This window comes from Rhodofomes roseus (genome assembly GCF_022264815.1).
Source record: "Rhodofomes roseus strain CIRM-BRFM 1785 chromosome Unknown C8Q71scaffold_14, whole genome shotgun sequence".
NCBI lineage: Eukaryota > Fungi > Basidiomycota > Agaricomycetes > Polyporales > Fomitopsidaceae > Rhodofomes > Rhodofomes roseus.
Window position 1 is genome coordinate 960,063 of NW_025952970.1, and position 25,832 is coordinate 985,894.

The 25,832-nt window shown below is 53.5% G+C and overlaps 9 protein-coding genes across 9 annotated transcripts; 2 read left to right on the forward strand and 7 right to left on the reverse strand.

Annotated features, from left to right (window-relative positions):
- Positions 1-20: 20 nt before the first annotated feature.
- On the reverse strand, positions 21-1,776 carry C8Q71DRAFT_768421 (uncharacterized protein). The gene is made up of 3 exons (XM_047924247.1): positions 1,252-1,776; positions 164-1,195; positions 21-102 (listed from the first exon to the last, which is right to left on the reverse strand). Exons 1-2 carry the CDS (start codon positions 1,673-1,675, stop codon positions 264-266), a joined length of 1,356 nt encoding a protein of 451 aa, XP_047777527.1. The 5' UTR covers positions 1,676-1,776; the 3' UTR covers positions 21-102; positions 164-263.
- Positions 1,777-5,770: 3,994 nt separating this feature from the next.
- Positions 5,771-7,051, reverse strand: C8Q71DRAFT_768426 (manganese superoxide dismutase). Its single transcript, XM_047924248.1, has 3 exons — positions 6,719-7,051; positions 6,468-6,658; positions 5,771-6,111 (listed from the first exon to the last, which is right to left on the reverse strand). Exons 1-3 carry the CDS (start codon positions 6,924-6,926, stop codon positions 5,890-5,892), a joined length of 621 nt encoding a protein of 206 aa, XP_047777528.1. The 5' UTR covers positions 6,927-7,051; the 3' UTR covers positions 5,771-5,889.
- A 2,088-nt stretch (positions 7,052-9,139) lies between these two features.
- C8Q71DRAFT_138670 (uncharacterized protein) lies at positions 9,140-11,554 on the forward strand. The gene is made up of 4 exons (XM_047916532.1): positions 9,140-9,265; positions 9,334-9,607; positions 9,667-10,347; positions 10,400-11,554. Exons 2-4 carry the CDS (start codon positions 9,355-9,357, stop codon positions 11,320-11,322), a joined length of 1,857 nt encoding a protein of 618 aa, XP_047777529.1. The 5' UTR covers positions 9,140-9,265; positions 9,334-9,354; the 3' UTR covers positions 11,323-11,554.
- A 2,583-nt stretch (positions 11,555-14,137) lies between these two features.
- Positions 14,138-15,907, forward strand: C8Q71DRAFT_138796 (uncharacterized protein). The gene is made up of 2 exons (XM_047916534.1): positions 14,138-15,034; positions 15,092-15,907. Exons 1-2 carry the CDS (start codon positions 14,188-14,190, stop codon positions 15,808-15,810), a joined length of 1,566 nt encoding a protein of 521 aa, XP_047777530.1. The 5' UTR covers positions 14,138-14,187; the 3' UTR covers positions 15,811-15,907.
- C8Q71DRAFT_138714 (GMC oxidoreductase) lies at positions 15,908-18,407 on the reverse strand. Its single transcript, XM_047916533.1, has 6 exons — positions 17,932-18,407; positions 17,432-17,876; positions 17,011-17,379; positions 16,883-16,961; positions 16,580-16,828; positions 15,908-16,532 (listed from the first exon to the last, which is right to left on the reverse strand). The coding sequence occupies exons 1-6, from the start codon at positions 18,002-18,004 to the stop codon at positions 16,005-16,007; spliced, it is 1,743 nt and encodes a 580-aa protein (XP_047777531.1). The 5' UTR covers positions 18,005-18,407; the 3' UTR covers positions 15,908-16,004.
- Positions 18,213-19,865, reverse strand: C8Q71DRAFT_768441 (ClpP/crotonase). The gene is made up of 8 exons (XM_047924249.1): positions 19,561-19,865; positions 19,457-19,497; positions 19,177-19,406; positions 18,968-19,126; positions 18,840-18,920; positions 18,724-18,789; positions 18,527-18,673; positions 18,213-18,452 (listed from the first exon to the last, which is right to left on the reverse strand). Exons 1-7 carry the CDS (start codon positions 19,756-19,758, stop codon positions 18,564-18,566), a joined length of 885 nt encoding a protein of 294 aa, XP_047777532.1. The 5' UTR covers positions 19,759-19,865; the 3' UTR covers positions 18,213-18,452; positions 18,527-18,563.
- A 763-nt stretch (positions 19,866-20,628) lies between these two features.
- C8Q71DRAFT_138806 (uncharacterized protein) lies at positions 20,629-21,574 on the reverse strand. Its single transcript, XM_047916535.1, has one exon. It carries the CDS (start codon positions 21,479-21,481, stop codon positions 20,708-20,710), a length of 774 nt encoding a protein of 257 aa, XP_047777533.1. The 5' UTR covers positions 21,482-21,574; the 3' UTR covers positions 20,629-20,707.
- Positions 21,575-22,515: 941 nt separating this feature from the next.
- Positions 22,516-23,598, reverse strand: C8Q71DRAFT_872296 (uncharacterized protein; the record flags this gene model as incomplete). The annotated part of the gene is made up of 1 exon (XM_047928347.1): positions 22,516-23,598. One exon carries the CDS (start codon positions 23,596-23,598, stop codon positions 22,516-22,518), a length of 1,083 nt encoding a protein of 360 aa, XP_047777534.1.
- A 210-nt stretch (positions 23,599-23,808) lies between these two features.
- Positions 23,809-24,591, reverse strand: C8Q71DRAFT_676677 (uncharacterized protein; the record flags this gene model as incomplete). Its single annotated transcript, XM_047919715.1, has 1 exon — positions 23,809-24,591. A coding segment is annotated over one exon (783 nt), but the record flags the coding sequence as incomplete, so codon positions are not given.
- Positions 24,592-25,832: the final 1,241 nt, after the last annotated feature.

A 25,832-nucleotide genomic window follows, 5' to 3' on the forward strand; every position in this document is an offset into this window, starting at 1 on the left:
TACCACCGGAAGCCGAAGGCTCTCAAAGCGAGCTCAGCAGTAAGATGAAAGCCCTTTGACGAGGTAGCTGCGAATGGCACAGCCTACAACCAAATACACGACCTGTAGAGGGTTCGTCCACATCGCCACAAATCCGGCGGAGACCGAGAAGCAGACTACATACGATGCCATTAGGAGGTATGTCTGTAGTCACCTAACCCACTGCAGTCACCGGGTATCATGGACATCGCCTCTATGATCCCACTGCATCGAGACAGCCTTCCTCAGTATGCTCCGTATGCCGGCGGGAGGGTCTCGTCGCTATGTCCGCCGTCAGACACTGTATATGAGGACTCCGCAACGTCTTGATGCTCGCCCCGCACTCCCGTGTCTCTATCTCGCCTCGGTGGCGTCCCGCCCGCCAAGCAGACTCCACCATCCTCTGCTCGTCGGCGAGGCTGTCGACCCGGGGATGCAGCGACCAACGCTTCTTGCTGTGTGATAGGCCAACGCGAAGATACGCTAGGATCTGATCCGTTCTGGTGCCCAATGACGGAGCCCTGCTGCGCACTCAGCCCCGAGTGATAGCTGCTGTACTGATGTGCGGAGAGTATCAAGGGCAGTCGAAGAGGCATATGCGTCTGATGAGAAGGGGAATGCGTAGGGAACGTTTGCACACTTTGTGGAGATAGTGCGGGGAACGAAGGGTGTTGTCCTTGTTGAGAAAGAATGTGATGCGGAGGAGGCGGTGCGGGAAGGTTGTGGTATATATAGGGCCAGTTCCCCGGTGGCTGGGCCATCTGCGAGAGGACAACAGGATGAGGTTCGACGAAGTTGGCATGCTTCAATGAGAGCCGGACGGAAGCATCCCTTGAAGCTCTTCTAGGAGCCATGTCTCCGTACGCGGAAACGACGCTCAAGTGAGCGTCTGGAGCGAAAGCACGAGGATCGAGGGTTGTATAACTGGCAGGATCGACGCTCCGCGAACCGTTCGAAAGCACCAAGTAACGCAACGCCGCAGTACCTGCCGCATCGTTGGTCCCGCTGTCATAAAGCATTGTCCCGTGTGGCAGCGCGTCGATGACGGACCTGCGGTTTCCGGCGCACACGATGTCAGGCGTCTGCGGCCTGGGGGGTTCTTTTGCGAGGCTCGACATGGACAGTGCGAACTGGCGCCAGAAGCGAACGGGCTTATCGTCTGCGTGACATTCATAATCTGGGCGGTACAGTGTCAACATACTCGACTAACGTACACGGAGAACACCGACTCACCGAAGGGCGTAAGGGAGGCTGTTGCCATGTTTCTAGCGCGTCTCTTCCACAGCCAACGCAATCCGATGGCGACCAGTGCGATAAGGAGGAATACGATGCAGCTAACGATGAGAACAATCGACCAGGCTTGGGTGCGACTACCTGTGGCGGCAGGGGCTAGGACTTCAGTAGGACGGGAGCCTGTGATTGTAGCAGACGTCGCATCGGCGCTTGTGGGCGTAGCAACGGAAGATAATGGTACGAATCCAGAAACTGTCGGAAGTGGTGTGTGCTGTCCATTCTCAGGGGGATCCGGCAGGAAAGGCGCGACGGAAAGCGATAACGAATACGACGGTGAGGTCGAGGCAATCGTATTCAGGGCTGCTGAGGAAGTAGGAGTAAGGCTGGAGTGGGTTGAGGTAACCCAAGCATATTCAGATGCCATTGACGTGGTCGACGTCACGGGAAGAGTTGCGATGGGCGATAGCGTACTCCCCGTGTTCCCCCACCAATTGCCACCCGTGTTCCCCCACCAATTGCCACCCGGGACGGTCGACCCAGTCACTGTGCAAGTGTCGTTGTAGTCTCCGGAACAGAGTGTCACTGTACTTGTGGATGCATCTGTGACTACTTCGCGTCAGGCACTAACTCGCATGCTGGAGCCAGGACACGTACGAGATCTAGCAGAGACGTGAGGTCTCCAGGCTCCCATGGCTGGCGTCGTAGGCACCAAAGCCTCAACTGTCGACGTCTCCGCAGGACTAACGACAGCAGTTCCCCGGGTACAGACGGCGGGTAGCACTATGATCGCGACCGACGCCCCCACCAAAATGCGCCGCATGAATACCAAGAACATTCGAATAGGTAGCAGGCAAGCCATTCTGCCCACAGCACGTGCAACGAACGTAGAGAACGAGCGGAAGAATGAAGGTGAAAGAACACACGAGGGGTGTGGGGGCGTGAGGGGTCCTTGTGCACCGCGTCGCCGGATACATACGCTACGCAACTTCGCCCAGCTGAACCATAACTGGCACTGGGCATGCGCCACACTGTTCGGCGGATTATGTATCAGCATACCCGTATCAAGCAATGGCGCGCACCCACCCGAATCAAGCCTCGAAGTGCCTTCAAAGGAACTGGACGTCCAGACTGATAGATGGTTGCCGTCACGAGAGTTGTTTCCTCCAGTGTAAGCAGGCGCAGAGCTACCATGTTAGAAATTCGCAAGATGATCTCATCCTGTTCCAACGATGAACCAGCTATCAATCACAGAAGCTGCAGGACAGAAGCTCCGCCTTGGACGGGACTTTCAGAAGTGTTTGGTGCCATGTCGAGAGCAAATGGCTGAAGCAGATTCCGATGCGCAGCCAAAACTCACCCGCATTCCGCCAAAACCTGAAGACGTAGCTCTCGTCCTACATTGTCATGATCTGCATGCAACCAAGTGCCACCGGAGAACACTGAAGTATCCGCTCGCAGCTGCCATATCTGCGCACTAACAACCGTCACAACGGAAGCCTTTTATGACTGAGCAATTCGAACGATGGCGACGGGCAAAGCTCACCGAGATGGGGTCTGCTCCCAGTCCGTGGGACCATCTTCGTATACCACCGCCCCATTGGAGACAAGACATCAACGTAAGTACCGGAACTCTGTCCTTGCGAGGATCTTCGTGACTTTGCACCGCCTGCGAGACGACCAGGTTGTGGTTGTACACTTGCGGGCGACGACGGATTCGACGTGCGTATCATCACAGCTCAGCGCAGTATATGGCTGCGTCATGCTTCTTAGACTTTGGGACACGGGATGAATGAGTACGAAAGGAAGGCGGCCGTCGCTAAAGTGGCACTGCGTGAAACTTTCGATCCTTCGAACGAAAGATTGAGAAAGAGGTATTAATCTTCCCACGATATTTCGACCAATAAGATTGAGAAATCTGGTTTAAAACAATAACATGAACCTCTGGGAAGTGATTGTTGAGAATGGATACAAGACAGATTGTGGACTCAAATGTCTTCAATCCCTCTATAATAGTCTGTTGCAAGTGATTGAGTTGATGGAATAAGATACTGCCCCAATACAACACACTCCCATTATTCTAGAAGGATAACAGACAAATCTGGATATTGCTGTCTTTGACATTTATGTAACAACTTGCTGTGGATTGTGAACATGAGATTAGAGACAATTCAAGCTGCTGGGTCTTTAAAATTTCTTGGACAAGCCTAGAAGAATTGTGGATGAGCTGTGGCAAAACAACCATGCCAGTGAGAGCAGATACTCATAGGCATAAGTCATGGCCTTTTTATTCCTTTTCTGAAATCTGACTACATGAAGGATTGATAACATGTTTTCTATCACCATTTGTACATATACAGCTGACAAGTAAGAGAGAGATGAGTAACTGATTGTGAGAGATGCTTGCCTCAACACAGTTTCAATACTTTGACAAGTTTTCATCTGCAGCAGGTTTTCAACAATTCATGATTCATAATATCACAAAGAGATCAGAAAGCATTCTTATCAATGTGATCTTCCATCATATGTCTCAGATAGTTGGACAAGGATTGAAGAACAGAACTAGGAGGATTGCAAACAGATTGTCACACTTGGTGTGACAATCCTTTTGCAACAAAGCAGATATGAAAGTATCAGAAACCAATCACAGTCCCTTCAGAATTCATCATCTGTGCATGGCTGTCTGTACAGCTATGTAGCCATATATATGCATAGTGCAAGCAGGACTGTGATTGGTTTCTGATACTTTCATATCTGCTTTGTTGCAAAAGGATTGTCACACCAAGTGTGACAATCTGTTTGCAATCCTCCTAGTTCTGTTCTTCAATCCTTGTCCAACTATCTGAGACATATGATGGAAGATCACATTGATAAGAATGCTTTCTGATCTCTTTGTGATATTATGAATCATGAATTGTTGAAAACCTGCTGCAGATGAAAACTTGTCAAAGTATTGAAACTGTGTTGAGGCAAGCATCTCTCACAATCAGTTACTCATCTCTCTCTTACTTGTCAGCTGTATATGTACAAATGGTGATAGAAAACATGTTATCAATCCTTCATGTAGTCAGATTTCAGAAAAGGAATAAAAAGGCCATGACTTATGCCTATGAGTATCTGCTCTCACTGGCATGGTTGTTTTGCCACAGCTCATCCACAATTCTTCTAGGCTTGTCCAAGAAATTTTAAAGACCCAGCAGCTTGAATTGTCTCTAATCTCATGTTCACAATCCACAGCAAGTTGTTACATAAATGTCAAAGACAGCAATATCCAGATTTGTCTGTTATCCTTCTAGAATAATGGGAATGTGTTGTATTGGGGCAGTATCTTATTCCATCAACTCAATCACTTGCAACAGACTATTATAGAGGGATTGAAGACATTTGAGTCCACAATCTGTCTTGTATCCATTCTCAACAATCACTTCCCAGAGGTTCATGTTATTGTTTTAAACCAGATTTCTCAATCTTATTGGTCGAAATATCGTGGGAAGATTAATACCTCTTTCTCAATCACTGCGGACAAAGCCGATTGTGGGAATTTTGAACATCGGCCTAACATAGTTAGAACGAGTATATCATCTCGCGGCTAATTACGGGGACCTAACATAGCGTGACAAATTGATTTGGTATTACTATGTTCGGGACCTGACAATTGAGGCTAACGATGGTATGTTCAGTGGCATAACATAGGTCACGTTTTCGCCGCGATGTTAGGAGCCCGCACAAAGGTGGAGCATGCCGCATGTTAGGCCAATGCTCCTGCGTTGTGAGGAACCCGACCATGCGTCATGGTGCGGAGTGCTGACACGGTCCGAACATAGCGAGAACGTGTATATCTTATCAATTCCAAATATTTTGTATGGTCCGAGCCCGAACATTGTAAGCCAGCCAATCAGGAGCCGTGCCTTCCAATGGTCGGTTACCGTCAATACTTAATGTTCGAGATTCTAAATGGTATACACGTTCTAACCATGTTCTGAGACATTCGCGGAGCCCATGGGCTGGCTCCTCACAACGCACGAGCATTGGCCTAACATGCGGCATGCTCCACCTTTGTGCGGGCTCCTAACATCGCGGCGAAAACGTGACCTATGTTATGCCACTGAACATACCATCGTTAGCCTCAATTGTCAGGTCCCGAACATAGTAATACCAAATCAATTTGTCACGCTATGTTAGGTCCCCGTAATTAGCCGCGAGATGATATACTCGTTCTGCCTATGTTAGGCCGATGTTCGAATTTCCCACAATCCGCTTTGTCCGCAGTGAATCTTTCGTTCGAAGGATCGAAAGTTTCACGCAGTGTGGTCGCCACCGAGTTTTGTGAGCGCCCGCGTTGTGGCGCCACCGCAACTCCCCCCTGACAGACAAACCTGCCTCTGAAAATGTTGCGCAACGTTGATGCGAGCCGCCCACGTATGTTGTTCACAATGTGAGGCTACCAATTGACTTCCCAGCGAAGAGGCTGCTTGGATGGGCGAGCCGGTCGTAGTTGCTCACGCGCTCAGCGGAAATGGCAACAAGGGCAAAAACACGTCATTGCACAAACACTATACACTGCACTGTTTTCCACTTTGCTTCATCGTACATGTCATGTTCCCTCTCTTCTTCGCGTCAACACACGCGCACAGGACGCACTCAGAGCTTCGAGCCGCCGATCGCCTCGAGGTAGCGCTTCTCGGCCTCGTCAAAGTTGACGACGTTCCAGATGGCGTTGAGGTAGTCGACCTTGACGTTAAGGTACTGGAGGTAGAACGCGTGCTCCCAGACGTCGACGCCGATGACGGGCACGAGCGACAGGAGCGGGTCCTGGTTCGCGGTCGTGGCGAGCTCGAGGCGCTTGCTGGCGGGGTTCACGCCCTGCGAAAGCGTGCGTTAGTATGAGAGAATAGGACGGAGAATAAGCGAAGAGAGCGTATCGGTGGAGCGACAGAGACGAATTGAATCAGGCTGGCCCCGGGAGGACATGATTCGGAGCAATTGAATCTGCTTCACGAATACCTAGCTATGACGCTCCGCAACTTCTGGAGCAGAAGGTGCGCCCTGGACAATCAAACGGAGGCGTGACCGCCAGGAAACAGAGTTCTGGACCGTTCCGAACATCGATGCCTTCCTCAGACATGAGGCAGCGCGTCATGCCCGCCCAGACCACCGTCCATTCCTCGTTCGCGCCGCCCACGAGTACTGCTCTCACTATCAAGAGATAGGACACTCACGAGCCAGCCCCAGCCGGAGCCCTGGATGCCAGCGGTCACGGTGTTGAACTCCTTCTTGAATTGGTCAAAGGTGCCAAAGGTCTCGAGGATGGCGGTCTTGAGGGGGCCGTCCTTGAGGACGCCGCCGTTGCCCTTGCCCTCCGAGGCGGAGGGCGCGAGGTTCTTCCAGAAGAGGGAGTGGTTGATGTGTCCTGGCACGCGTTATCGCTCAGCCACACGGGCGTTCGGGGAGTGGCTGGGAACCGACTTACCACCACCGTTGAACTTGAGCGCGGCCTGGAGGGCGATGCGCTCCTTAGGGGAGGAGGTCTTCGCGTACGCCTGCTCGGCAGCGTTGAGGGCGGTCACGTAGGTCTGGTGGTGCTTCTTGTGGTGAAGCTCCATGATCTGGCGGGAGATGAAGGGCTCGAGCGCGTCGTACGCGTACGGGAGATCGGGGAGCTGGTGCTGGCCAGACATGGTGTAGTCGTGCGTTCGGAGGTGGTGGTGGTAGGGGAAGAGGTTGTGGGCGAGGATGCGAGCGAGAATGGGCTGCAGCGAAGGTATTTATGACGCCTTATCGTGCTGCTGATCAAGGACACCCACTCAGTGACGTTATCTTCACCACGTGACCCCCGCCACCGGAATTGCGAACACCAGCCAAGCCACCGCGACGCGTCTTGCCACCGTCCACCATCGCCTCCTCGCTGTCCAACCCGACGACGGCAACAACCTGCCCTCCTGGCCCGCGCCGCAACGTTCGGCTAGACTTGCTGTCCACTTTCCGCATCCTTGCTAGCCCATTCAGCCGATGTGAACGCGCTGACTGACCAACGCCATCGATTGCAACATCTGACGCATGGTTCTTACATGGTTCCGGCGGCGGGGCCCCGGCCCTCGCGAAGAGTTCGGTGCACCTCCAAGCCTGAGCCTTGGGGGCAGGCTCCGAGGAGGAGCCTGGAGACGTGGATGTATGCGTCAGATACGACGTTCTGGATGATGTTGCTGTGAGTTATTACCCTTGATATGTGTTTCTGTTTGCCCGATATGTACAGTACATGTCTTGTACGTTTCATATCACATTGTTGAAGAGAGAAATACGGTGCTGTTCCCGCAATGCCGAACCTCGTGCTTATATCGTGCTGACCCGAAGGTCATACAACCCGAGAATCTGTACAAGCCTTCGTATGCCTTGCATATATGCTGAAAAGTTCGCCGGCTGCCGACGTCCGGCGACGACCAGCAACGCATCTCAGGCCGTGGATGTCAGCCACAGTCGGTGGCGGCCACCAAGGTCCACCGACAGCCTGGGGATAACGGTCAGAAAACTCTTCCTCTGCTTGCATCCCACAGACTTTATAAATCGAGACTAGACCAATAGCCCAGAGAACTCGGTGCGAGCGCCCATCAAGTTTGTCTCTCTCAACGCCGCCACGAAGTCGCCACGACCGCCTCTCACCTTCGGGGCAATGCCCGCCAGTGTGCGGCCACGGAGCCGGGAGACGGGCTTCACGTTGGCTTTCCGGGTCCGGGGACAAGTGCTGACCCCGTATCACGTTCGCTGCTCACGGCTGGTCCGGGTGTTCGGCGCCGCAACTTCAAGGCCACCTGCAACTGAAAGCCACCCTGCAAGATCCCCGCCTACCGCAGACTCGGATAGAGGACAAACCGAGCACGCATTCCGCGACCCCGGCACATAACTCCTCCCACGCAAAAGTCAGAGAGCACATCCGAGCAGCACGTCCAAGCCCGATGATGCGCATACCATGCCCGTGCTCTCAAATTTTGCACATGATAGGGCGTACCTGTAGTGCGACCACCAAGCTTGTTTACTCACCTAATGCTTAATTCAAGTCGTGTACAATGCAATGCGTGCGAGCTGCGGTACATCGTGCGTTGCATACCATCTGCGGTGCTGATTTCAGCTGTTTCCAAATTCATAGGGCTCCTTTTCCGAGGTGATCGTCACACTCCGCCGGTCGACATCAGCACAGACCCCAGACTTGGCCTGCCCTCGATGTTGCGGCCATCTGAAACAACATACTACCTTGACACTACGGGGGTAAACACAGCGGCGATATCGGAGCAATAATACCAAGATCGACGCACTTTCCCGGAAGCCTAGCAACATGGTGTGCGCCGCCAATTGTTCCAGTCGAGGAGGTTGTCAGGATGGTTTCGAGTCATTTCACTCAAAGTTCGAGGTCCGACGTCAACATGTCCAGGTCTATTAAGGTGCTATGATGCGCCCGACGCACGCGCGTCTGTCGCATTCAGGCCGTCCTAAATCGTCGCGGGGCACTGTGTAATGGGCGTGACAGCACGTCTTTTGCTCATGAAGCTGAAGTCGCAACTGTTGAGTCAAACACACAGGCTAGGTATTGTGGTAAGACGGATACTGCAAGGCGACTTCAATTTGCTGATACTTACAACAGGGTTCTATCCTCCCAGGACGACGCTCGACCGCACATGGTGATTCACGCTCACGGCCCTTCTGCAATCTGTCAACATCGCGGCGAACACGTACAGTGACACAGCCTCGTTGAGTATGTATAACGGCATGTCTGCATCTAGGGCCTGTACGTCAACCTTCAGCGGTCCATCTCGCGCCGCGCGATGTATCATTCATAACGGGCAGGGAAATACGGGCTATATCCTTCATGAAGCTGTGCTCCCTGCCGTATGCCCTACGGGCTCCCTGGTTTCTTGTACCCTCCCGCTCATCTTCATCTGCAGGTTCTTCCTGTTTCTCGCAACGGACGAGCTGAGCTGCGCTGTCCGTAGTCATTTGGCCTTCTTCTTTCGATAGCGCAAGCGGTGTCAGTCTTCCTGTGTCCCTGGGTCATTCATCTGTCTGACATCTAGGACTATTACTGCATCGCTATAGGACGCTTCAACGTTTGATAACATGCTCCTTATCCCTTTCGCGTTCTTTGTCTTGTACACGTCCTTCCATCCTCTGTGCGCCACTCACCCGTTTGCGCGAGCCGACTCCATCTCGAAGTCTAGCTTTTCAGCGCCACTAAATACTTCAAGTCTTTCGAGTAGTACGTATTCAGGCAGTTCGTATGTCACTGCGGGCACGACACCAACAAGTGTGTCCACGCCAACTTCGAGTGGTACACAGACTCCACCAGGTGTCGTCGAGGATGATGGCAGTTGTACGTAGCCTATTTTGCAAGTGTAGCATTGAAGTAGATGTTGACATTCGTGTTTTTAGCGGTGTTCTTAGCTGAGACCTCACCACTATCGCCGGAAACGGCCCCCGCTGGTCCCAATCCTCCAGGTACCCAGTCTACCACGCCGTCGGGGACAAATACCGCGTCATCGGGGCTCTCAGTTACGACGACTTCAAACACCAATTTCCCGACGACGACAGCCACCGATTCAGTCTCGTCAGATCCTAGCACAATCGTCACGCAAACCTCAGGAGCACAATCTTCCGAATCCGTAAATCCGACCACGTTCACTTCAGGAGATGCATCTCCTCCCACCTCTGGCGGTAATCCGCCAGCAACACGTTCTGCCTCGTCGACTGCATCAGTATCGACCAGCGACAGTACGAGTGATACATTCGAAGGACCTCTGCCTTCCACCTCATTCACCGAAACAGAGAGTCCTTCATCTTCGTCTTCCTTCTCAATATACAGCAGCTTCGTTGCGTCTTCCACGGCACTCACGAGCAAGGCGGCTATGTCCCCCATTCTCGTCAGTCCAGTACCCTCGCGCTCGGTAACAGATGGATCCGCTAGCAGTGCGACCCACACCACAAGCAAGAAGTGGATCATCGCAATCGCTGTCCTAGCCTCTGTGCTGGCTCTGGTTATGTTCGTCATTGGGATCTGGTGGCTCCGGAGGCGACGCCTCGGGTCCGTGGGACTGGAACACGCAAGTTCTTCCGGTAAGGATGCGCTCTGTGTGCAGGTGAAATACTGCTAATGGAACTTCAACAGACGATGGTCACACGTTCAGAGGGTCAGTGGTGTCGAACCACGAGCTTGCGCACTCGCCTACGATTATGTGCGCTGGTGATCGTGCATCGTATCCTGCACTCGCGAAGGCCCTCGCAGACGCATCATACCCCGCAGATCCAGATGTCACCGACTCTGCGCAAATCGCGCCAACCGGCCACGGAGGACCAGCTACCGGGCAGGACTGCATGCCTGCCCGCCTGTCCCGCCTCAGCAGCAACAGCGACGGAGCCACATGGGACGTCAACGGCAGCGCAACGGCGGCGGTCCTGACAGGAAACCGATTCGCGGCAATTTCACCTGTGCCACCAGCGCGTCTGGCGCCGAGCCCGACTACGCTCCATTGGCCTGCGCAGAGCGCACAGGTGGAGTATGCGAGTCCGAACCAGTATGCGTCAGCTGCGGTTCCGGTCGTGCAGGCTCGGGGAGTGTCCAACAACCCGTTCCGTCAGCCCGACAGGAAGAGTACGGGTGGCGTGTTGGAATATGCGTATGATGGGATCCAGGACGCGTCCGCTGCGAGATCGGCGGTCCCGCGGCGAGCGTCCACGAATCCATTCCGCACCGCGAACAGGCCGTGGATTGCCCACACAGTATCTCCTCCCCCGGTACCCGCCGCTCAGCTGAACATGACGCCTCCGTATGTGTCACACGATTTGCTGGAGCCCGTGCGGCCCTGGCAGCCTACTTCGATTCCAGTCAATCCGGGATATACGACAGGGCTGTCGGCCGATGTGCAGCAATCTCATGTACCATGGGTCTCAGACTCGGAGTCACCTACGCAGGCTGACATGTGGTGGCCGGTCATGTCTCCGACGTCGAAAAGTCGAGAAGGTGCCATGCAGCATACGCCGGTCGGATCGGTTGAACCCGGACCTGGAGCTGTCTTTTGCCATGCCATCTAGCCCCTTCGTCGAATACAGGCGGAGGTGTACATACGGCGGGACTGCGGTGAAGTGGCCGTGCCTTGTATTCTGTGCTGCACACTTCTCTGGCCACGGTGTCTGTCGATATGTTAAATGACTCGGAGTAGGACGTCCGAACGCTTCGTCGGGTGTTTCATATCAAAAATGTAAATTATCGTCCTGGTCTCCTCAAGTACAGTGCCACGATCCTTTCCAATCCACAAGCCCCAGCGTTATGTGTCCTTCTCATGACCATAGCTAAAGTACTTAGATTTGGAGGAGGAGGTATTCATTTCAGTTAGCCACCCGCAAGGTAGTAGTAGTACACGTACGGCATCAGTCGGCATCTGCCGACGTGACACCGCCCCCGCATCGCACCGGAGGACACCTGCATTCATCTTCATCTGCGTCGTCCAATGACCGTCCATCTCTCTGACTGCATCTCTATTGATCACTACTACCGTGACGGTAGCTATATTTGCTTCGCTATGTGGTTCCATGACAGGAATCATGGTGAAATCATCATGCAGTGTATGTTCGAGTTGGCATCCAATATCCTCTTCTATGGCAGTGGTTCTGGACGAGCTACAAGAGAGAAGGTTGTACTTTGTGCTGCGTTGGGAGCCTCGTGGGTCTCAGTTGCCGTGGACTGAAGTGCCTAAGAGGACTCTGTCTCGAGTCTTGCAAGTCTAGCCGATAGTAAGCTCGAGGCTAGTATCACTAACAGGCTAATCAGACGCGGTTTCGCTACAACATCTCACTTGTTCCAGACAATTCGCGTTTTGCAGACCAACGCACTGACAAGAGGAAGAAGAGTAAGAGGAGGATTGCATCTTGAACTTCGCGGTGAGCATCTACTTCGGAACAGTCGTTGGTGTTTCACAGTTCTAAGGCTGACTACGCGGTAATCCACAGCAACTGCTACGATTGAAGCTCCTTCACATCAGCTCTCTTCGGCATCTGCCCAGATCCATTCATCTTCCTCACCGAGGGCCCCATCTACTTCTTCGTGCACGTCGACGTGGGGACAAACTGACACGTCAGAGTCTGCCGGTGGCTTCCTCGTTGCCGTACATCGACATCACTGACTACAGACTCATCCTCCTATACTACAAACGTCGGTATCTGCGGGTAGCTCTAATGTGGCTGCACAGCCAGCCGATCTCACTCACTTTCTCCGTTCTTGGTTATTTCCTCAATTTCTTTGAGCATCCTCAAGACGACATCCGACACCTATTCCGAAGGTTTTCAGAGCCGAAGTATCGAAGCCTCGTTGTGGATACAGTCAGTGGATGCATCTGCGACTGCATTGCCGTCTGCTGCAGGATTTATGGATACCAGTCGGGCACACAGTGCGACGTGGCTATATCCTTGTGGTAATTTATACACTAATGTATGACGAGTTCCGGCTGAATCGATTCTCAGATACATTCAGGCGCACAGAGAACGGGCCTTTGTACAGCCTCCAGCTGGCCCTGCCACTGCTCATTGCTTAAGAACCACCCGAAGAGCCCCCCGTCGAGAATTCGTGCTCGTTGGCCGGTCCGGCACCCACTATGGAAGCGTGATGAACCTCGCGCTCTGGGATCAGTGACCATATCGTTGCCATATCGCATCCGGTGTCAAAGGATCGAATTCGACCATAATCCGTCAGAATTCTTTTGGCATGAAGATCAGCCTCGGACTATTCATTCGCGCGAATCCAACCTATGCGTCTTCGCAGAACGACCGCGACGAAACGCGGGTGATAGATGAACGGGATGCAAGTGTTCCTTTGTCGGGCGTGAGCTGGGTTGCCGCTCCTTGTCCATCTCTTCGAGGAAGTCTCGGTTCGTATCACGGCTCAGGTGCAGTACGTTGTCTGTTTGCGAATGTGCTCAGAGAAGATTGAAACAGTGGTTCTTGCTGTAAACAGAGCATACGTATCTCTTGGTATATCGTCGACCGGCTCCGTGATTGATATCTTGCCACCTAGATGCGTTTGGTGGCATGTTCACTGTGTGATGCGGGCCCATCTACGATGAATTCCCGATGCTGTCCTCACAGTTGATGTCCTCATCTTGGGTGCCTTAGTGCAACAACGCAGGATATCGCTCGCCGCCGAGACAGTCCAATTGACTGTCTGGGTAGATGTGATACATTTGCATCACGACCGGTGGACAGTCCCACACCAGCGTACTTTAACGCGAGGTGCAGTGCCGTTCACTTATCAGCCTTGTCGAGCCCTCACAGTCGTCACTCCAACTGTCACAACTCCACGGTGTGATTTCATCTTCGATGTACGTCCAGAATCTGTTGATAACAATATCATGTACCTTGTATCTATGACAGCTAGCTCTATAGGCATGTCAGTCGTCATTCATTCATCGCAGACCCCACCCTCTCACCCCTCCTTCATTTGACGTTCATTCGCATGTTTTCCAGGGCTGGCTCGATTATTTATTGACTTCCGGGGCGCCATGATCGTGCTTCTTCTACTTATCCTCCCGCTACCCTTCCTCGGCGGCTGTAGGAGTCGTCTCGCAGAGTCCCCTGCTCTGGTTAGCAACAGAGCGCCCTGGCAAGACGATATGGCTGTTGCTGGCCATCGGGACAGTGGCAGTCTCCAAAGAAGAACCTCAGCGACGTACAGGAAGGGTCGACAAGCTCCTGAAGGTGCGAGTCTTTACCTCACTAGTTTCCCTTGCCGAGTATTGCTTGCTGATGCCACACGGACTAGACTTCGTGTCACACTCCGACACTCTTGCCCTCGTACCCTTGGGGGATATCGATTCATCCTCCGCTCCACAGAAAAGCGAGACACGGCGGCATCCACTTGACCAAGGGATATCACGATGTTCGATTGTTGATGTCCGTGGCAAGACTATGGCCGGAGGTCATGATAGTCGCATTCGCTGGCCTGAGCACTGCAATTGTCTCTCGCTTGCTCGGTTAGACGCGCAGCATTCCGCTACCTCTTCCCCGCAGCGATTAGACAAACAACTATGTGGACACCAGTCGGCAACAATCCACCCAGCAGTCGAAGTCACTCTTGCGGAGAGGCAGGTAGTGACTGTTACAAGTTATACCACAACCTTCTACACAGTTACCTGGTCATCTACTTCCAGTACGGTGACATCGATCGCGCCGATACAATCAAGTGAAAGCACCAATCCTGGAGCGGTATCGTCGTCAATGCCGAAGATTTCGAGTCTGTCGAGCTTGACCAGTACGCGGTCGACTAGTCAGATCTCATCCATAGCAGAATCTCTCCCGATGTCAACAGGCAATATAATCCAACCTACCCAGATGCCCAGTCCATCTTTGACTTCCTCGACTTTCAACTCTACCTCGACATCGACCCAAAGGGTGGTCCTGCCAAATCCGTCTGTCACGTCGCAAACCACGACGACTCTTACATCATCGTCCACTTCATCGTCAGCTATCCAATCCTCCACATCCTTCACGTCCTCAGATTCCGGGATCTCTCAGCAATCGACTCTCGAATCGTCGATCAGTGTCATATCTCCATCGAGCACTTCGGTCACCTCGTTGAGGCCAGGTCAGACACCTGCCACCGGTGCTATTACAAGCAGTCATACGAAGAGGAACATACTGCCAATCATCATCGGCATTTTTGTGGGTGTACTCCTCGTCACTGCAGCGATGTGGTGGGCACGTAAAAGAATCCGTCACCGGAGAACTGCGTCAGGACCCAAATCTGACCGACTCGGTGAGATACGTGATACTTCCAACGCAGGTGTCTGACTGATACATCCACGATGGCTAGATTATGCTCACCTGGCGTCCGCTTACTACATCAGTGGTACCGACAAGTACGAATCGCTCAGAAATAGCGCGTCATATCACGGTGGCGGCTTGAGCACGCACGTGGATACAAGCAGAGTATCGCTACCCCACTTTCTCGGCCCGCTCTCCTGCGACATACCCCGAATGCCCCAGCAGGTCCTGATCGTACCTCCATATCCCGATTTACTTCTGCCGACGCCTACACAGGAATCATGGGCGACCCGAATGTCTAGGATGTCTTCCGCGTCGATTCCCGAGCAACCCCTTCCATCGCCCTTGAGCCCCGCGAGTCTGACGTCTCTGCTGGACGCGAATTGGCCTGTAGTGTCATCTACAAGGCTAGCTCAAGGATGGGCCCCTGCGCCTCGTCGGTCACTCATGGTCATCGAACAGGGGCGCGAAGGGGGTCCGCCCAGAGACCAAGCGCAGGGACGTGCACAGGAACGGGCATCGAGGACGTTGTCTATGTGGGCTAGGATCAGTCCAGGGACGCTACCGGATCCACGTACCCGCCGGCCAACAGAGGATGGAGGTGTTCGCCTTGCAGGTGGACCTCCCGGCGTCGAATTTGTCTCCCACGATGCGCCCGTATATGAGACCATGACCATTAGCTCCTCCGTCCGTAGCAATCGTACACCCCCGCCGCCTTACGCACGGTACTCAGATACGTCGACCGATGGGAGTCAAGTACAGAGGTGACTGCACGTAGATACACAGTGACGCCTTCCTTAGGCGTGGTCACACAAGTGTCAGGATAGAGGCATTTCCATCGATAAATGTATAATATGCTACGGAGACTTTTCTATTTGACGGGCTTCGAGACGGGTCGACATAGCTTAAGCAATATGATAGATGGGAGCGATATACAAGAACTAGTAAGTGCATCACACCATTCACTGCTGCTTGCTTTTGAGCATCATATCCGCGCACTTCTCACCAATCGCCACAGCGGGAGCCTGCAGATGCGTCCCCAGCACGCGCGGTAAGATCGACGTGTCCGCCACACGCAGGTTCTCCACGCCATACACCCGCAGCTCATCGTCCACGACCCCTCCGCCCTCCCCGTCGTCCTCGGGCGCCATCCGGCACGTCGACGAGTAGTGGTACGTCGTCCGGTTATACCGCCGGATGTAGTCGTCCAGGTCCGCGTCGCTCTCGCTCGACGGCTGCAGCCAGTCCTCGAGGCCATACCCGCGAGCACGCATCTCGTCGCGTAGGCGTAGGCTGAGCTTGAGTGACGCCCGCAGCGGCGCGTAGTCGTCGGGGTGGGACAGATAGCGTGGGTCGATAATGAGCTGTGCACGAGGGTCGGCGGAGGATAACCGCACGCTGCCCTTGCTCTTTGGGTGCAGGAGGACGTTCAGGAAACTGAACATGCCTCGGTCGAGCGTTGTGGGCTCGTCATGGCTTGCGTACGCCATCTGAACGATGGTGAGAACCGGGTCCGAAGAGGGAAATGCATGCTTACCGGCATAATCTCGATGTCGGGCAGCTTCTCTCCCGAAGCCTTCTCAAGCTTAGTGGGCTTTCCCGTGCTGTCGAGCATTCTTGAGTTTGCGAAGATGGCAAGCTGTAGCACAGGCCCCAGCAACCAGCCCGTGCCCCAGACGAGGTACTTGATCAGCTCGATGAGGAACCTCAACGGCTGTGTCCGTAGCGAAACAAGCGAATCTTGCACGGGGATAAAGAATCCCACAGACACTCCGAAGTGGTCTTCCTGCTCACATTGTGAGTCATTGATCACAACAGCAGAGATGAAGATATCACGCACAAGGTTGGAGCCCACGGCTGGGAGGTCTTTGACGATAGGGATGTCGTGCTCCTTGAGGTGTTCCGAGGGACCAATGCCACTGATTACGCGATTCAGTACACTGTCTAGTAAGTGCAACAGCAACCTACCTCAACATAAGGATGTGAGGGCTCCCAAATGGACCCGCCGAGAGTACAATCTCTCTCGCAGCACGGACATGCTTCCTCTTCTCCGGGTTCGGACCAGCTTGCGAGAGGAGCGTTATACCCCGTGCGACACAGCGGCCGTCCGGAAGACGCTCCACATCTACCTTCTCGACGAGGACATTCGTACATATGTGTAGGTTGCCTTGCCGAGCGCGGGCGAGGGGCGCAGGAAGAAAGGCATGGTAAGACGAGTTGCGCTTCGACTTCTCGTCGATGGTGAAGTACAGGCGACCGCACCCAAATGGCGGATGAGTGGGCGAGTTAATGTCGGGGATGTAGGGTAGGCCGATGGCTTCTGACGCTGCGACCGCGCTGCAGCACCTCGCTCAGCCGGGGTTTGAGTGACATTGAAGGACGAACGTACTGATTAAAACCCTTGAACTGGAAGTCGCCCAAGCTCCTGTTCCTCCACTCCCCGTCCATCCCATGCACGCCCTCGTCCTTCAAATCCAGCGCTCGCTCCGACTTGATGAAGTACGGCTCGACGTCCTTCCACCCCCACCCCTTCCGCCCTGCGTCCGCCCAGCTATCGTATTCCGCAGGGAGTCCACGCGCGTAGAGCATCTGGTTGACGCGTGAGGTCCCCCCGAGGGCTCCGCCCGAGAACAGGAGGAGTGGTCTTCCGAGCTCGGTCTGCATCTCGGAGTGTCGCTTCAACGTTCGCGAGCCATCCGACGCGAAGTCCGACGAGAAGAGGGGTACACGGGCTGCCCAGGAGTCCGCTCGTGGCCCCCTCTCGATGAGCAGGACAGTATGAGAGGGGTCCGCGCTGAGTCGGTTGGCCAGCACACAACCAGCGGTGCCTCCACCTGAGGCTCATCCGAGTCAGGAGTTGGCCGGTCGCTCGAAGTCATTGTCACATACCGGCAACGATGAAGTCGTACTGCTCGAGAAGGTCATCGAGCTTGATCTCTGGATACGAGTCGAACGGCCACATTGTCGTCTGTTACGTGGTGGACGGTGATGAGAGCGGCGGATTTGAAACGGCTCGCTCTTGGCTCGCTCTGTAAACGACTGCTTCTACTCTGCTTTTGGCATTCTGCACTGAATGGCATGTTGCTTGATAAGATTCCAGGAACCGCAACCCGAGATACATGAGATGAATGTGGTACGATGTAGCGTCGCGGAGTGTTGTCTCATTACTTCTAACCTCGAGAAGTGTTTGATCCAGATTACATACATTGCCGCCCAGTGAGTACATACTGTACATAGCTGACATAAGTAAGTATTATACACAGTCCAAAGGTGCCCGGCTGCCTAACAGTACAGCATTGTTATGTGTAAAGCAGCTCCATGTACCACGACCATTGGGGTTGGTGCCCCACGCCGCAGAACGAAGCATCCACGAACCGCCACGGTGTCCCCCGAATGTTCAGCACGAAATACTGTGTGGGAGGATACAGTGAATATGGCAACACACTTGCATCGCATGAGCGATGTCTCGCACGCGGTAGCTCACGGTAGTTGATATATGAACGCCTGAAGCCCGACTTGCTTCACTCGCCCTTGAACACAGGTAGGCGCTTCTCTTTGAATGCGTTGAGCGCCTCGACGCGGTCATTCGTCTTCAACAGCGGTTCATACGCTGCGCGCTCGAAATCAAGCCCTGGATCGTCATGAGGACCGGTGCGGGAGTAAAGGGTAGGACAGCCTTACCGCTTTCCAGACTCAACTCAGGTGCTCGCGAGATCGCTTGCTTTGCCGCACGAAGGGCGAGTGGCGCTCGAAGATGGTCAGATGGGGTTTCGAACAATGAAACATAGAACACACACCATTCGAGCTCATTTCCTTCGCCAACGCCAGCGCACGGTCGACTGCACTCTGCTCGGGAGCAGATACGTAGTCCACAGCGCCTGGCTAACTCAGTATGCATAGCACCTACTTGAATGGACCGACATACCCAACTCCAGGGCCTCCGTAGCTGTCAACATTTTGGCCGTGAAAATTAGGCTCTTAGCCTTCGACAATCCAAGGAGGCGAGTGAGCCGCTGTGTGCCGCCCGCGCCGGGAATGATCCCCAGTCGAGTCTCAGGAAGTCCGATCTTCGTCACAGAGTGGCCTGTATTGGCGTTCGACACTCACAGCCGTACAGAGGGCCATGCAGCTCACCTGCGACGCGCAGATCACAGGCGAGGCCAAGTTCAAGGCCTCCGCCCAGTGCAGGCCCATCAATAGCTGCGATAGTAGGCATGGGCAAGGTCTCGAGGACACCTAGCGCGGCGCGCAGGTCGAGAAGGAATTTGTCCACCTGGGGTTTGCTCATCGTGCGTCGCTCGATGAGATCGGCCCCTGCACAGAACGAACCAGGCGTGGAGGACCGCACGATGAGGACACGAACGCTGTAGGCATATTACAGAACATACGAACGACGCTCAACTGCGAGACGTACCTGTTGTCGAACTGCACCGTGTCCAGACATTCACGAAACTCCTAGCAACCCGACGAGGCCCTGTTATCCTGCGCGTCTTCGGCGACATTGGAACACCAACAGACCTTCAGCAATCGCAAAGAAATGGCGTTCTTTGCCTGTTGTCGGTTTAGCGACAGAAATGACACTCCGGGGTGTGTCTGCACGGGTTCGAGGTATGCTTCCCGCGACTCTGTCTGAAGAAACCGCCGCGCACAGTACAAAACGTGTTTTGAACTGTCTCTGCGCATGCAAACTCGCAGAATTGCACCAGTGGAGAGCATGTCGTCTCAGTCGAAGTAAACAGATGATGAGGAGAAGTTGAGACAAGGACAGCCCGACAAAGACATAATTAGGTGTTACGCTGACTTGTAAGTATGTTGTAACGTACGCCACAAATATCGGAGTTTACATCCCACTGACCTAAGCTAAGTACTTATTACTTATGTAAATCACTGAACATTTACTGGCTTGTGTTATCATAACCCCATCGCGCCCATGTGACAGAATAGGACACGCCCCCGACGCGTCGCGGTGAGCATCTGCCATCAGGCTGTATGTACATGACTCAATGTGACTTATGGGAACCGGCGTCATTCACCCATCATCCAGCTAAATGAAAAAGACTAACTACTGTACATGGTCGTAACACCATCGCATCGATGTAGAAGTGTCGATCTGGTGAGCGAGCGAAAATGAGTCGGGCACCATGCAACTGGCAAAGAAGTATTCCAGTAGATACGCATAGAAAAGCTATAAATGGAGCATACATCAAGAGACATCGCGCAGCAGAGCTGAGTTACGCAACGTCGCACCGGCTTGACCGCGCCCGACGATGCCAGTGATTGGCCTCTGCTGTGACGCCCGATATGCCTCTGGAATCGTGTGGTCGCCAATTTAAGACCGTGCAGCCACCAAGCCTTGCATATGCGTTGCACAATCGCGAGTCAGAGCGCCGAGCTTTACGTCGGCTCTGCACGAGTCAACAAACGACTGGCGATCGCAGTGCGGGACTATACCCTGATCCTGCGGGAGTCCCAACCTCTCCTTCAGAACCTGTAGCTTTGGGCAGATAACTTTGTGCGGCAGCGCCGCGTGCCTCCACGCGCGTGTTTGGCACTCGCGCGAGCAGTAGCGCAAGACACCGCAGCCTCCACACCGAGCGAACGTCCGGCGCGCGCTGGTGAACGTCTCGCGACACTGAGGTGCGCAGCAGTGACGCAACTTGGAGGCCTAGGCAAATCCTTCGAAGGCGAGATGCAGGGGATCGTCAAGCCGGACGTTCGCTGCTGCGTACCTGGCGACTATCTCCGGGCTGTATACCGTCTGGTCCTCCTCCGGCTTGTCAGCGTAGAACATAGAGCCGAAGCGGGCGAAGAGCTCGGTGAACTGATTGATATGGTCTTGCGTCCACACCTTCGTCTCGATGAGGAACAGCGGGAGATCGTTGATGATGCAGTCGCATACGAAGAGGAGGCCGCAGCTGCGGACCTCCTGGATGGTGTTGACCCACGTGAGCATGCGGACGAACTTGAACAGCATGAGGTCTGTCGAGTTCACTTGGCTAAGGTCCGTCACGTTCGCGCAGAACTCCAATACCAGCGCGAGTGCTTCCATCCAGCGCAACTCGGTGTCTATGTCGACAAACTTCCCAAGCGTATTTCGCCGCTCCTGGAGGAAGGCGATGGTGAGATCCGTGATCCTCATGGGCCATGCAGAGTCGAACTGAAGGAGATGAGGGATAACTGATCGACCGCATATAGCGAGGATTTTGTTGAAGAGTAGGAGGATATCCGGGAACCCGTCCTGGCGGCACAGCCGGAATGACACCGCGTACCCTTGGATAGACCTCTCAAGCCCATAAGGCATAAGCTGGCTAGCGTCCGTAGGCCATAGACCGGTGTGCTTTCTACGGTTCTTCCTGAGACCTGGCAAGGCTGTAACGCCGCCAACCGTCTTCGACTCGACCGCATTGTTGAGAACGCCAGCCAGGTGACGGATAAGCATTTGGACGACGTCTTCGAAGGTGAACAGACGGTAGGCCTCATACGAGTCGTGCAACCACTTCAGTAGCCACCTCTTTCCCCGGGCCACTCAATTGGATGGAGCATGTGCATGTGCGCAAGGAGGAGTCAAAGTCCTTCATCTCCTCGTCCGAGCGCGGCAAGCTAAGGAAGGCCACACACGCATCCAGATGCTGGGGGTATTTCTTGCGGATGTCCTCATACTCTCCGTGCCGAGGTACATGGAAATGAACGTCCAGCGAGCACGAATCGTCTTCGTCTCTCCCGTCCAGCAGGTGGAGGCACCCGCAGAGAACTCTCGCGCAGCGCGTCGGACGTGCTGGGTCCTTCATGCAGTTGGTGAGTAACTGGACAGCGTCGTCCATAACCGAGGTCTCCATCCTGTAGACAGGCTGCAAGCCATTCATCGGTCATGACTAGATCCTCAATAACTCACGTATAACAATGCACTCACGACCAAGGGAAATGGTAAAAATGCGAGAAGAAGTTCAACTCGACAACATCGTTGGCGCCGCCGCCCGACCCGGTGGCGAGAGTGGTAGTAGGGGCCGCTACATTCAAGGCTATTCAAGCTCGTAACGGTACTATTCGGTTGACATCACTTGGCGAATAACATAACCGTGATTGTAGTAAGCACTCACCTCAAGCAAGGCTAGGTGATTGAATACTACTAATTGAGCGAGACAAGGAAGCTCGAGCCTGAGTGAATGTTTGGGAAAATGTCCGTTGGGCTACCGTGCTACTGCATCGCCCGCAGGGCCACGGCGATCAATCGTATTCACTGACGGCTCGTAGGCGTAATGAGAGTACCGCCCTGAGTAACAATAGATTTGAAGCAATTGAAACATTGACAATGATCGAAGAAGAACGTGCTCTTTTTTTTTGGATGGCCTTAACGAGTAGTGGCACTTGACAATTGGTCAAGCCCAGTTACTCGGCCTGCAGGCGGTGATACCGCACGTGCTTCCAGGATAAAAATGCATTTACGCACGACTATTCCGTCAGTGTGGGACTCGACTATCCGGGGTCTATATCGCTGCAGAGCTCCGGATCAATACCCACTAAAAACCTGTGGACTGTCGTCCAATCTTCTGGAAGGGCAAGCTCGTCTTCCAGTACTTTCGTCCATGTCGCCAGGACTAAATTCTTGTTTCTCTGTAGGCGACCAAAGCGTCGTTTGGTGCTCCATATGTCCAGTCTTAGTCGTCTGTTGATCGTATAAAACCACTTCGCAATAACAGATTGTATGTTGTGTCTCCACTCTGGATCGTCCTCATGCCTAATGACTCGCTCGCAGCGGAGCTTCCAAATGAGATAGGCTGTTTCAGACACAGCGATTCTCCTAAGACGGAGATGAGGCTCGCGAATAGGTGAGTTCTTGTTTGACTTCGGTGAGAGGCCTATGGACAATATGTCTTCGTATGACAGAGAGGTCCTCGTGAAGCCCTTCTTGTGGAGAAGGCGTAGTGTCAGTCGCCATAAGGTGTCTTGGTGATCTGCGTTACATTTGAGGAGTATGTGATCCATGTTTTCAGTGACACCGCATGGTTTACATTCGGCGCGGTCTTCATAGTTCGGGATGTGTGACCAGTACGTTCCAACCTTATAGGCTTTGTGCAAGTTCTTCCATAGGAAGTCTGCTATGGGGCGTGCGAGGTCTTTGTGTCGACCACTTCTCCATATCAGCGCCTCGAGGGCTGCTTCTTCCTTGTTCTGGACATGTGTTAAGACTGAGGATATCGTTCTCATAGTTGACGGACGCTTCGGCGTGCGTGCGTGTGCGCGTATTCCTTTGTAGGCTATCTGTTGGGTGAGTACCGCAACTCTTGCTCCTGATAATTTGAAGGCGGAGACTTCCGTCGGAGGTACCGGTATCTGTTGGGCTCTGGCCCATCTCGTCTGTAGGCGGTCGCTTATGTCATTTCGCAGGCTTTGTTCTTCTTGCGATGCTGGGGTTCGGAAGGTGGTTACTGCGCACCGTTGGCGTAGTCTGTTTACTAGGGCGCGTAGGTACGTGGCTCCACTAATACCGATCCAGCCTCTATCTTCCCATTCGGGGAGGCGATCTATGAGGATTTTAGCTAGTATGTTTGATTCCATTATAAAGTGTAGCGGAACGTCGAGGGGGATCGTCTGTGCTGTATGGAGTGCGGCAATAACGTCGTTCTGACGTGTTGTTGTAGCTCCGATGTCATATGGTCTTACGAGTATCGGAGGACGTGATCCGTTTCCGTGGCATATGAAGGCGCAGCTGTTAATATTGGCTGGTACGTTCCCAGGTATATTGCGCTTCTTGGGTGGACTGGTTATGAAGACAGTACAGGACTCTTCTTCAACTATGCGGCCGCGTCTCTGTCTTATGGCCGGTGGTGCGCTGTGTACGGAGGGGTCTACGAAAACGCGTATGGCTTCCGACAGGGGGCCACGTGTCGTTAAGGATGGATTAAAGGTGGTTTCTCCATCTTCTACTAAGGCGTGCGCGTTCTTATCCTTCCGGCGTCGTGTCAGGGTCAGCCCATCGTTAACTTGGAGCGGGTCCGGATGCCACTTGGGTAGGATTTGCCGTAGAAGGTTTGCCGCTGATTTGCAACATGCGTGTGGATGTCGACATCCTCGCTCTCTGTCTTCTCGGCATGCTTGGCATGAGCATGATTCTGGTGAGTAATCATTTCGCGATGCTATGAGGGTGGTGAAGCAGTGACGGTCTATCGCTCGTTGAACGTCTGCTATTGTGAAGATGCGATGACAGTTGCGCAGGCAATCGCTGTGTCCAGTATTGTTGAGGCGCCTCAGAGAGTTCGTTCCGCCAATGTGGTACCAAATAGGTAGTTGAGATTTGGTACGTTCGTCAAGCTTAACTGCCGCGAAGCTTACGTTATATTTCTTTGCTGTTTTGAGCATGCGTTTGATGTACTCGGGTAGGTGTGACGCTTTGCTGGTCGAGGGGGACCAGGATTGAAGGAATGTATTGAACTTGGCGTTGTTCCTTATCGCCCCAGCTTGCGGTGAGACGTTTCTGTTTATCAGGTCGTCTACCAGGTACGCCCATAGCGGGCGGTCTGCTGTCAAGTCGAGGTACCTTTTCGTCCACATGAGTTGGACGGCTTCGTTCCTCGCTCCTATGTCTAGGAGGTTGATGCCGCCCTCTTCTATCGGGAGATAGAGTGTTTCGAGTGCGATTGGTGGGACCTTGGTGTCGCCCCAGATGAAGGTCTTTATCTTCTTGATTATGGCGGCTTCTATTGCGGGGGGCATCCCTTGTACCGTGGTCAGGTACTGGGTCATTCCGCCTGGGCCCATCTGTACGATGTGGCTTTTACCACGGAGTGATGGGTGGCATCTACCCCATCGCTCGAGGAAAGCATCTATCTTCTCAAGTACAGGGGTCCATACAGCTATATTATCTATTTTGTTCCCGATCCATGCACCGAGTATTCGCACCGCTTCACCGTCGCGAGCGATATGTATCGCGTTAGGTATGACGTCGTTCCGGTCCGTTGGGTCAATGCAACGTGTATTCACTACAGAGGATCGATATTCCGGTGTACCTACCGGGATTACTTCCGTCTTACCGTCATTGAAGCGGGCTCGAGATGCTTCACACCATTGGTGTAGGATGTTCCACAATTCTGACCATTTGTCTTGCTTTGACAGGAACGTCGATGTGTCATCCGCGAACAGGGACGTGATCAATCGTTCAATAGTTCCGGGCACGCTTATGCCTTTTAGGGGGGATGCACGTAGCATGCAGGCCAGGGGTTCTATGGCGAGGTCGAATAAGAGACAAGATAGTGGGTCACCTTGTCTTACACCTCTGAATACTTGAAATGGTTTACTTGATTCACCATTAAGGATGACGAGTGTCGTTGCATGGCGGTATAGTTCTTGTACTCGTTTGATGAACTTCTCAGGCAGGGCGAAGCGGGCGAGTACGAGCCATAGGTAATCGTGTGCTATCTTATCATAAGCCTTTTCTTGATCCAGCGCTATGATGACACCGTCTTCCTCTGCAGCTTCCGCATAGTCTACTACTGTCCGGCATAGCTGTGTCTGGTCGGTAATCTTCCTGTCTCGGATGAATCCGGCTTGGTTGGGATGGATTATTGAAGGTGCAATCTCGCCGAGTCTCGATGCTAGGATCTTCGTGTATAGTTTGTAGTCGGCGTTGAGTAGAGTTATTGGGCGATAGTTTGCTATGTCTCTTCGATCTTTCTTCTTGTAGAGTGGACACATCCAGCCGTCGGTAAAGCCGGCTTTGGGATGTATCCCATACCTATCGATATCTGCGTACACTCGTTGTAGAAGGTTGATGCAGTTGAATCGTATGGGTGAGT

Excerpts from the sequence above, each read along its gene's own strand:
- C8Q71DRAFT_768421 (XM_047924247.1), bottom strand. The coding sequence starts at position 1,675 with ATGGCATCTGAATATGCTTGGGTTACCTCAACCCACTCCAGCCTTACT. Across the intron at positions 1,196-1,251 it reads AGCCTCCCTTACGCCCTTCG|ATTATGAATGTCACGCAGAC; the intron begins GTGAGTCGGTGT and ends TGTACCGCCCAG.
- C8Q71DRAFT_768426 (XM_047924248.1), bottom strand. The coding sequence starts at position 6,926 with ATGTCTGGCCAGCACCAGCTCCCCGATCTCCCGTACGCGTACGACGCG. Across the intron at positions 6,659-6,718 it reads GCTCAAGTTCAACGGTGGTG|GACACATCAACCACTCCCTC; the intron begins GTAAGTCGGTTC and ends AACGCGTGCCAG. Across the intron at positions 6,112-6,467 it reads GCTCCGGCTGGGGCTGGCTC|GGCGTGAACCCCGCCAGCAA; the intron begins GTGAGTGTCCTA and ends ACGCTTTCGCAG.
- C8Q71DRAFT_138670 (XM_047916532.1), top strand. The coding sequence starts at position 9,355 with ATGCTCCTTATCCCTTTCGCGTTCTTTGTCTTGTACACGTCCTTCCAT. Across the intron at positions 9,608-9,666 it reads CGTCGAGGATGATGGCAGTT|CGGTGTTCTTAGCTGAGACC; the intron begins GTACGTAGCCTA and ends TCGTGTTTTTAG. Across the intron at positions 10,348-10,399 it reads GGAACACGCAAGTTCTTCCG|ACGATGGTCACACGTTCAGA; the intron begins GTAAGGATGCGC and ends GAACTTCAACAG.
- C8Q71DRAFT_138796 (XM_047916534.1), top strand. The coding sequence starts at position 14,188 with ATGGCCGGAGGTCATGATAGTCGCATTCGCTGGCCTGAGCACTGCAAT. Across the intron at positions 15,035-15,091 it reads ACCCAAATCTGACCGACTCG|ATTATGCTCACCTGGCGTCC; the intron begins GTGAGATACGTG and ends CACGATGGCTAG.
- C8Q71DRAFT_138714 (XM_047916533.1), bottom strand. The coding sequence starts at position 18,004 with ATGTGGCCGTTCGACTCGTATCCAGAGATCAAGCTCGATGACCTTCTC. Across the intron at positions 16,962-17,010 it reads CCTCACATCCTTATGTTGAG|TGGCATTGGTCCCTCGGAAC; the intron begins GTAGGTTGCTGT and ends TCGCGTAATCAG. Across the intron at positions 16,533-16,579 it reads CCGACATCGAGATTATGCCG|ATGGCGTACGCAAGCCATGA; the intron begins GTAAGCATGCAT and ends ACCATCGTTCAG.
- C8Q71DRAFT_768441 (XM_047924249.1), bottom strand. The coding sequence starts at position 19,758 with ATGCTCTCCACTGGTGCAATTCTGCGAGTTTGCATGCGCAGAGACAGT. Across the intron at positions 19,407-19,456 it reads ACGGTGCAGTTCGACAACAG|CGTTCGTGTCCTCATCGTGC; the intron begins GTACGTCTCGCA and ends ATATGCCTACAG. Across the intron at positions 18,674-18,723 it reads TGAGTTGAGTCTGGAAAGCG|GGCTTGATTTCGAGCGCGCA; the intron begins GTAAGGCTGTCC and ends ATGACGATCCAG.
- C8Q71DRAFT_138806 (XM_047916535.1), bottom strand. The coding sequence starts at position 21,481 with ATGCTTATCCGTCACCTGGCTGGCGTTCTCAACAATGCGGTCGAGTCG.